The 10,464-nt window shown below is 39.2% G+C and overlaps 1 protein-coding gene across 1 annotated transcript; it reads right to left on the minus strand.

Annotated features, from left to right (window-relative positions):
- Positions 1-721: 721 nt before the first annotated feature.
- Positions 722-9,802, minus strand: vdac1 (voltage-dependent anion channel 1). Its single transcript, XM_010789031.1, has 9 exons — positions 9,696-9,802; positions 7,187-7,256; positions 5,905-5,954; positions 5,394-5,546; positions 5,131-5,183; positions 3,679-3,906; positions 2,717-2,867; positions 2,203-2,260; positions 722-1,774 (listed from the first exon to the last, which is right to left on the minus strand). The coding sequence occupies exons 2-9, from the start codon at positions 7,251-7,253 to the stop codon at positions 1,683-1,685; spliced, it is 852 nt and encodes a 283-aa protein (XP_010787333.1). The 5' UTR covers positions 7,254-7,256; positions 9,696-9,802; the 3' UTR covers positions 722-1,682.
- Positions 9,803-10,464: the final 662 nt, after the last annotated feature.

Genomic DNA, 10,464 nt, shown 5'->3' on the forward strand with positions numbered 1-10,464 from the left:
AGTTTTGAGATACTTGTAGGCTACTTAACTTGAGTACTTACATGTTTTGCTACGTTGTACTTCTCCCGCACTACAATTCAGATGCAAATCCTGTACTTAAACTCCACTACAATTATTATTTATTCAGATTTGGAATAATGAAGTGAAATATGAAATATAATCAACACTAAATAAAACTTTAGTTACACCTGGAGTAACATTCCCAAGCTATCCTGCAGCATACACAGAAGTAAAAATTAGCTGCATCTTTACAACATTGATTAGGCTACACTTTATTGCATCAATAATTATAATCAAAAGATACGATATTATTCGGAAATGGGCCAATCTACGTAATGAGTACTTTTACTTTAAGAACTGTAGGTACATTGAAGCGGATACGTTTGTACTTCTGATTGCGGGAATTTTACTTGTAAAATTATTCCTACACTTTGGTATTTCTACTTTTACTATAATATCTAAGTATTTTTTCCTCCTCTGACGCCCTACAAAGATTAGACGTTATCAATCAATAACAATAATTTGTGACAGTTGCCACTGTAGAAAGAATTCAAACTAATCCTTGTGATCCCAGTTCATACAAACAGTAATCTGCAGTTTCAAAACACTTTTTATATTTGCCAGTTAATTTTTCCAAAAGCATAGAAATAAACCTGGTATCGGAATGAGTCATCACATCATGTTGGTCATAACTTGACAGAATGCAAAATAACAAACACAATCCAGTTCAAGATGTTCTTTATTTATTTCAGGGAATGACAATACAGTCAATTTCTCTAAGCATGATTCCCATAACCAGTTGTGGAAGACTACAACTTCCTGCACTGTATTTATTACTTTCTTCCTCCCTCAGAGAAGTGTAACTGGTTTCCCTCCTTTCCCTAACCAGGAAGAATTGACAGGTCTTTGCCTTCTTAAGACTTAACAGGTGGAATAAACTATGCAAGACTGTCAATAAAATAATATTCTCTTTACTATATGTAACAAAAGACATGTTTCACACCAAATGCACAGACACAAAAAACAAGTGAGATGAAAACACAGAATGTCCATATTGGGGTGTAGTGTCTCTTAGAGCTAATCACAGCTGCTTACATCAAGGACAACTAACCCATCCCATTTTATATTATATTAACAAAGACATCAGAGCTCTCCAGTGCAGAAGTGTGGAAGCTTAACAGTTATTTCACCACAACAACATTTGAGCGAGGAGTGTTAATGGTGCTATGCAACGACACCATCAGGTGGGGTAGCTACTCAACTGCCCTTTCCATTAGATCTGCATTGGAAATCAGAGACACACAACTTAAAGCATTGTGAAAGAATGTAGTGAAAGACATAAAGTGAAATCCTCATGACTGATCTCGACGCTACTTTCCCCTTGGAAACAACACAATTCATGATAAAAGTGTCCGTTAAATGGTTGTAGTTTTGTTCTGAAATCAGCTCTTTATTTCAAAATATACTGTTCCCTTTAAGTGGTTACTTTAAAAGTGATAGATCGTTATAGGAACAATTTGACCTTTATGCTTTTTTTGTTGGCTCCAGCTGTAACATGCCTAGGGGACACATGGGTTTTTGTGAAGGCTAGGTAATCAATACAGGATTTGGAAATATTTATTTATTTGGTGGGGAACGCGTGTGTGTGCTGGGAGGACTTCAAGGTCGCCTGCTTCATCCTCCTATGCCTGGAACTCGAGACCGAGACCAAGCTTGTGTCCACCGGCGTTGATGTTCTTGCCGTCAAGGAGAGCAGAGAGTGTCAGCTTGATGCCTGCAGAAAGAAAAACACACAAGGATAAACCACCTATTGCTACGTATTCCTCCACTGTAGTGTTGTTACCATTATGAAAGTGTAGTTCGGTTTGATTTAATATTGTGCAAAACTCTTCCAACTGATGTGTTTTTAGAATAACAAAATAATATGAGCAATATTACACATTCTTTAGTATTTTTAAGTTTGCTAATCAAGAAATGCCACAAAGTATTTGCTAGGAAGTCCTAATCTGATCATTGTGTAGTTTGTGTATGTCCAAAATGCAGCTACACATGGAATAATCCACACAGAAATCTTTAATGCACAGATTTTGATTTTAATCTATTTTTTTAATTACGTGGTATCTTTTGCTACACAGTGTTCTCATGATTGAGTAAATGATGAAACATGAACTTAAACCTAAATAATACACAATTTGCACTCACCTGGCTTCAGAGTCTGGGTGTAGCCCAGGCCCACGAGGCTGGAGTTGTTCACTTTAGCCTGTGCGGGAAACAGATTATTACTAACAGATCAATGCTGGCTAAATCCGGCAAGCAGTTTAGAAAAATATATATTGTAAATAATAAGTGATACCTTCAAAAGTTTGCTGCTTCACCATTATGCTAACACAAGGTGTTTTAATATATACACAAACAAGCATTCACACTAATTGGCTTGGTTGCATACGGGATTACATTTGCATTCCATCCTTCCAAATTGGTCAACTAGGAAGAGCCTGAGCAAATAATTGGACCCTTATTTGAGGGGGAAACATTATGACTATTAAGGGTTTATATTGTAGGGACTCAGAATGTCTTAAATCGAAGCAAATTCCTTGTGAAGGACGAGTAAAATAAAACAGCCATTTCTAATGGGATTAGGATTAAGTGACATTGTTATCCTACAGCAGACGATTAGCACTAGCACAACTTCTACTCCAGGTTACACTGGACTCACAGAGAAGGATGCATCAGAGTCGATCTGATACTTGGCAGCGATGCCAAAGCGGGTGTTGCTGTTTCCGGCGGTCCAGGCCAGGTTGACGGCTGTCTCCAGCTGGTCATTCACCTTCTGGTAGATGGAACCACCAAACTCAGTTCCATCATTTCTGTGGAAGAATAGCAGATTAAAAAATATATATAAATGTTGCAGCAAAACAAATCATGTTTCCCCAACAATGATGTTCTTCTCTTTAAAAAGGGATGAATTATGAGTTTGTTTGTTTTTCTTTCTCTGAAAGTAGAATTCCTTGCTTGGTTGTTCCATGTTTGTTAAAGAGCTCATGAGGTGGGCTCGACGTCTCTGATGTAAATCCTACATTATACTCTATCTGACCCCACATAATCACTTCAGCTGTAGACTGAACAGGCTTGGACACAGCAGGAAACAAAACTAACAGTGTGCCCTGTATCTGTCACTATCAGACACAACCTCGCTCTGCCTCTTCACTGAGGCCCTTTCTGCCTGCCAGCCTTTCACTCTGCTTCACATGTAATATAGTAAATCCCATCACCTGGGTATAAAAATAGTCAGTTACCCGGCACATAGCCAGCAACAAGTTAGCGAGCCCACCGAGAACTAGTTAACAAAAGCTATGCATGTCTGGCACCTCATTTTATGGTGTCATGGACCTAAAAAGTACAAATTCTCTAACAATATCAACAAAACAAGTGTTTAAATAAATGTTAACTACATTGCTGTTAGATTGATCCGTTAACATAGGTGCTAGCTGCAAGCAAGAGGGCCAACAGTGTGTGAAAAAGTGGTTTTAGTAAGGCAAATTGAAATGAGCATGAACTACACCAAATGATATAAGATGATAATAAAGTATGGTATATCCACATTGGTTTACCAGTACATTAAAAAAGTATTCTGTATGGAATCAAACTAAAGACGATCTGCTGCCTCTATTTTCTTACACATTCGTGTGCAGCTGGAACTCGTCCGTCTTGAATCCGACAGCGAAGTTGCTCTGGGTGATCTTGTTCCTGCCGGCCTCAAAGGTCATCTGGTATCCGGCCAGCCATCCTTCATACCCGACCACCGCTGCACCGTGGACCGCTGTCCCGTTGATGTCGTAGTTGACGTCGCAGCCGAGGTTGACGTGGTCGCACTTGTAGCCCGTCGTGACCTTGCCACTCTTCTTGCTGGCAGGAGAGAGAAATGGTGGTTAAGTCATAGTCAGTCATTCATTTAGACTTTTTATTTTTACTATAGGATTCATAGTTCAACATATATATTTGTAATATATGATACATTTTATATTTAATATTTAGCATCTCATTTTATTAATAGGTACGCTTTGTTAAGATGCAATGTTTTAATACTTCTTACATCATTCAAATTATATTTCTAAGACTACAGAAGTTTAAAAATGCACACACAGCCTGTTCACATTGGCAAAGAGCAAAATAATTACCAAAAGAAAGGTAAAATTAGGCAATTTGACAATCAGACAAAAACTGCTACCTCAACTTGCTGTAATAAATAAAAACGGCTCATACGGCTAAATGTTTTTTATGCGATTTGGTATTTGTTTTCTATTAATTGTAGCTCCAATAGTGCATGAATACATATTCTATAACACATAGTTTTGAGCAAGCTCTCTGATTGGTCAATAGGCGTGTTTGATTCCACGATCAAACAACGATCAAATAGAACGTGCCTAATCACAAAGTATCCAGTGGCCTACACACGCCACTAGCCTACCGAAACTACTTCCATGAGCCTACATCGTGTGGTTTCCATAGCGACGTTTAGCGACACACAGCCGTTACACTGTTATACATTGTCTCTCGTTGGAAATCGGTAGCTACAAAATGTCAGATTTGAAAGTTAATTTTGATTTGTTGGGGGGCATCAGTATTGATGAATGGTTGGACATGGACACAGACTACAAAACCAACGAAAGATTTGCGGCTGTTTCAACTGACAAGTTGAGTGCGTTGGAAAAAAGTCGCAACGAAAAGAGTACATTGGCGTCAACTACCTGGGCTGTCAAATGTCTCAAAGCGTTCTTAAAAACCCAGGAGAAAATGGTGGATTTCGGAACAGTGTCCAAACCGCTACCATGGGAACTACTTTCTAGGAACTACTTTCTGACGGAGATTAACTCAAGCAGAAAGCGTAGGTTTGGGAGCAAATTAGCCCACATTATAAAATTATTTTACGATATTGTTGATTACAATGATAGTTTGTGTAATAGAATCGCAATCATACACTTGAGGCCGNCGTTCTTGAACGTCGTTATTGGTAATAATGACGTTCAAGAACGGCCTCAAGTGTATGATTGCTTAATTCAACATTGTTCCACTGAACTCCTGTGTTCTCAGTGAAATTTATTTCCATGGTTCTGATGTAGTGTTTCTTACCCAGTGTTTGGAGAGAAGGAGGAATCAAAGGTCAGCTTCAAACCCTTGGCCAACTGAGGAGATGAGCAAAAAGGTTCAGTTTAGTCAAAATCATCTTTGGAATAAACTGCTCATGAGATGAAACTACAATCCATTATACAACAAGGCTTAAGGCACCCACAACTTGTGAGACAGACCCTATATAGTGATCATGAAAAGAATTCAGTGAATTTAACTCCCAATATCAAATCAAAAACACATTTAAGATAAGCCTGGTCACCCACCTGGTCTTCGATGGTGATCTCGGTCCCCAGGGTGTTGTCGGTGTTCCACTTCTCTGTGAAGGTCAGACCGTGCTCCGCCCACTTGTACTTGGTCTCCAGGGATCCAGCCACCTTGCTGGTCTCAGTGTTGGCAGAGCCTGTGCTGGTGAACTCCTGCAGAGGATAGTTTTGGAGTCAGAGTCATACACACAGGTTCGCTAGCCACGATACATTAAAATAAAGTGTAATAAATTGATGACTGACTTCTTTCAACATCGCGGAACAAACACTTGATCCCAAATCCTTGGGTGCATTTACAAGATCAAGAAATCAATTTGACTTGTAAACTAAGACATACATTATGTTTGATTGTGATAACACAGCATCTTTGAAATCATCAGTCAGGTAGCCAATGCCAAAATGTGTTTGCAATATTTAAGAAATCAGCTGATGGGCGACTTAATTATAGGCCCGGAGACTCTAAAGCAAGCTGCAGTGTGAAGTGGCCGCTCTGATCATCTGTACGACTTACCAGTCCATTCTCAGACTTTGTTTTCAAGTCCAACTTGATGACCCCAAAGCCTGAAACAGACAACATTAGATAACACATTATTATTTAATGATGACAATACAGATTTAACATCCAATAATAGAGGAGCAGGTTTATTAAAAAAACATTTTTGCAAAAACACCCCCCCCCCCCCATCTTCTACTGTATATTTTGCAGCTTTCTATTTATACTTAATATTAATATTTGGATGTAAAACCAAAAGATGATTCCTTGCATGTGAAAACCTACTTAGTAATAAACTGAATTCTGAAAGTGATTCTATTTATACACATCATAAGAAACCCTTTTGATATTTAAAACACATATTACATCAACTTATTGATTAGTTTCTGTGAGAACAGCCTCCAGAGTGCATTTAGAGTTATGTGTATGCAACTGATTGATTGGATGTGGCTCTGTTGGAACATTAGTAATGTCAGTTATGAACAACAGCTAGAAGGCTGGTTGAACAGACCCTGGCTCTGCCTAAAGCCCCACGCCTGCCCGTAGCCAGCATTACAGCCATCAATAGATCCACCGTGCACACTTCACATGACCCAGAACATCTCCACGTTCATGTAATTTCTGGCCTGGCTGGTACCATTCATTTCTCATCCCGGCCATCACTGTCCATCCTGCAGTTTCTACCCTATGAAATGTTCATCAGCCTCACAACTGCTCTAAGTTTTTTTTTTTCTGTGAAGGAGATGGCAGTAAGTCACCCTGCACGGTACATAAGAATGAGTCTGGGAATGCCAAAGCTATTAAGTTGACATCATTTAGTAACCATTGGAGTACAGCTTTAATTTGTGTAAACACAAAACAAACCCCACATCCACTCACTCAACGTGAGGCTCTGCATACTCTGCAAACATAGTGACAGAATACACAGTAGAGAGCCTGGTTTGAATCCAAATGCATTGCTGTTAACATTATGCAGCAACTGGATATGTACAATGATTAAGGAAGGAGGAAGTGTTGCATCAAATCTTGCAAAAAAAATCTCTGTGATTACTTTACAGCACAAGAGTGAAGGAGAGAGTATTGAGTAAAGAGAAATACATATTTATACGAATATTTACACAGCAACCCTTTTCACTGAAGTGAAAAACTTAAAAGAAGAAGCTACCATGTGATAAAAAACCATCTTGACTTAGAGATAAAAATAGCACTTGATTGAGTGTCAAACTATGTTTTCTTTATATATGATACTGCTGTAAATGTTGCTGCAATAAGTGAGTATGGTTGGCTGCTTAGTGCTCACCGTATCCCTTGGTGAAAACGTCCCTGGCAGACTTTCCAAGGTCAACGTAGGTGGGAGGTACAGCCATTATCTGCAGGGACAAACAAGAGGCTCAAGGCTGTGACTTAACACAAGAAAACGTTCTCTCTAAAGAAATGTCATCCCTGTGTGTCTTTCTTCCCTCTGTGTTACAGCTTTAGCACAGAGAGAAGACATCGAAACAGGTCACAAGTAAAGTGCTGCTGAAAGAGGAAGGCAGGTGCAGCTGGAGGTCACTGATGGATATGAAAGGTTCAAATCTCATAAGGTTATTGGCTTACAGGAGCTACACACACACGCAACACAGGAGCTCAGCAATTCAAACACACATTCTTTCTAAATTGCATTCCTTTGAGTACATAGGCGAGTTTGTTTGCAGGAGTCACATTTTGCCACCTTAGCTAATATCCATTTTTTTTTTTTACATTTGTCAGTGATTTTTTGTTCCCCTCCCCTGTGCACATTCTTTTTTCCACTAAGCTAATGGTCCCGTACAGCATGTTTGAACTTCTTTGTCCTTCCTCTTCTTGGATATCCAGTTGTGCAAAACATGTGTATTTCATCATTATGTTTAGTGGATAGATGTAGGCTCCATTTTTCCATATCACCAACAGTTATCAAGGCGAAGTTGTTACGCAGGCCTATTGATAACAAACATGTGCAAATTGATAGCAAATAAATAAGTCATTTAAAAAGTTTACCATGTGAAAAGTACTTTAATAACTGTTTCTGAATGTAAACATGATAAAAAAAACAATTTGAGGAATCTTTTAGTTTTTTTATTTGCACCCAATAAAATGAAAAAGTCTTAAACGAACACACAATGTTTTTGTTAAATGCACACCAAAGTTTAACCCAGTCTAAAGGGAGTCCCGCCCTTTCTCAAAAACCCCACCCTTGTCCTCAAATTGTTATATGACTCATATTGAAGGTATTGCATCCCATTGCATGTGTGGGAGACCATTTAGAGCGTGATGAGGATTGACACGACATTTGACATTCTTTGAGTAAGTTATGAAAGATTAGAAAGAAATCTTGCACTCTCAAATTTGAACTGTCATCATGTTCTATTGGTTATTTTTTACAAGTAAATGTTACGAAAATAAATAACAATTTATCAAATGAGCTCTTGGATAGATGATTATCAGTATAATTATGGAACAAAACAGAAATTGTACTTAAATTAAGTTAGGTTTGACACTTTGAAGATGTGACTTTACAAGATATTTAGTCAACACTGATCTAATAATTAAAGGAAACCATAAAGTGCACCTGTGTATTTAGAATATACAAGCATCAGAAGTGACTACTCTCCAATATATCGATATGGTAACATTCAACTACGCTATAGCCCAATATAATATAATCCTGCAGCCCTACCCCAGATGCTTCTTCGACCCCACATATCAAACTCCTAAATAACAGAGGCATTAGCTATGACATAACAAATGTCAGTCCGTCCACATGCATGTCCAACTGTAGCCTCCCTAAATCATTCAGGATGTCCCCCCCCCCCTGGACAGCCCTCTGAACCAGTCCCCCATTAACTGTGCTAATACAGAAGCACTTGGTCTGGAAGTGGACTAATGTCAGGAATCTGCAATGCCTGTTAGCACGTACACAGATGGCATGTCCACTATTCACGCTGTGTCAACACACCAAGACCACCCCCCCCCCCCCCTGCGCCTAGTAGTTTTATGGCTTCCACACATGGCTACAGGAAGAAACCTAGAGGCCGTAGAGGACAACGCTGTATATGTGATACTCATTGAGGTGCCATGGGGTAAACCTCAATGACTTAATTTATGAATAAATCTACAACTTCATATAACAATTTCACAGATAAGGATATATGAATCCCATGGCATGATGAGGACCACTCCTGAAATGATTAAGTACACTTGACCTAGCCACTCAGTTAAAGGATGCAGCACTGCCCTTCAGCACAACTTTAGTTAGTTGAGGTGTAATTCAGTGAATTTTAGCTGAGACACAAACCTACAGTTGATTTTTTTTTAAAGTGTAGTGTCTGTCTAGAGAGAAACAACACTACACTCACACAAAGTGATTATGCAGGCAGCATCTCACTGTCCTCATCTGCTAACAGATTAGCATTAGCTAGCTATCAAGGTGGCCAGCGGGCAAGTGTCTCCAGTGAGTAACTTCATGGCATGTTGACCAGAAGTGAGCCTGTATCGTGTCAAGAAACCGTAAGATAGCTTTTCTTCTTTTAATATAGCTGCCTGAATAACTGCTGACAACTGGCTCCTGTTCTGTCAAATGACCGCACCGCAACACATTAGCCAGCAAGCTAGCTTTGGTTGCAAACAGCAGCAGGCCTAGCATCTCTGCTGCACGCCGACTACACCCAGCTCACAAAATGGATAAGACAGAAAGCTCCAGGGGGTCAGAGTCCGCCGGCTGATACCAGCTACAGAGCAGTGCAATAAACTGCATTTGTGTTGCAATTCAATATTAAAACACAACGTACCTCTGTGTGTTCCTGTCCTGGTCGAGAAGGGGCTTGTCAGCTGCACAAAGGGAGGAGAGAGGAGAGAGGTGGTACGGCGTCACTTACGCTACAAGTCACGCAAGCAGCCGAGGACTTTCGTCATCCTCAAAGATAAAACATGCAACTAAACAGCAAGATGGTTCACACCAGATTTCAAGCATCTGCTCAGCTCAGCGGTGTCGGCGCGGAACAGGTACAAATGTGTCCAAGTCACACTCCTACAGTCTATGGTCACACTACACAAGCTTTATAATGTGCTACCTTCTCCTTGTGTGAGACTGAATTAGTGTAAATGTGTCTGTTTATTTTGTAGTATTTCTATTTCATTGCAGCTGAGTTCATAGGCTACCTCCTATCCCTAAGACCAAGTTTTACTCTGTACTTTTGACAGCTTTAGTTATGAGTCCCAGTTATTTTTTCATATTAATGTTTGGTTTTAGAAAATATGAGCTGCAAATAAATACGATTAATTGCTATGAGTGCCCAATCATATAATTGCATTTTCCACCAACTGACCAGCTACAACTTTAAAATATTGCTAACATGCAACATTATGCACACAACATTATTAGCCTACCCAGTAAATAGGCCTAATTAATTAAACGGGTAACTCTAATAAATAAGTACTGTTACATTTAATGACTTCATTATATTATTTTATAGGCAAATTATTTCCTTCTCTTAAATAATTACAATTTTGAATGCAGTTATCATTTTTCTCCACTTCATCCTCATAAGTCATTAGAAC

This window comes from Notothenia coriiceps, unplaced genomic scaffold (assembly GCF_000735185.1).
Source record: "Notothenia coriiceps isolate Sejong01 unplaced genomic scaffold, NC01 NC01_scaffold00032460, whole genome shotgun sequence".
Taxonomy (NCBI): Eukaryota; Metazoa; Chordata; class Actinopteri; order Perciformes; family Nototheniidae; genus Notothenia; species Notothenia coriiceps.

Coding starts and splice junctions, on each gene's coding strand:
- vdac1 (XM_010789031.1), bottom strand. CDS start 7,253: ATGGCTGTACCTCCCACCTACGTTGACCTTGGAAAGTCTGCCAGGGAC. Junction 5,955..7,186: donor CGTTTTCACCAAGGGATACG/GTGAGCACTAAG, acceptor TGTCTGTTTCAG/GCTTTGGGGTCATCAAGTTG. Junction 1,775..2,202: donor CACCCAGACTCTGAAGCCAG/GTGAGTGCAAAT, acceptor TTCTTTCTGCAG/GCATCAAGCTGACACTCTCT.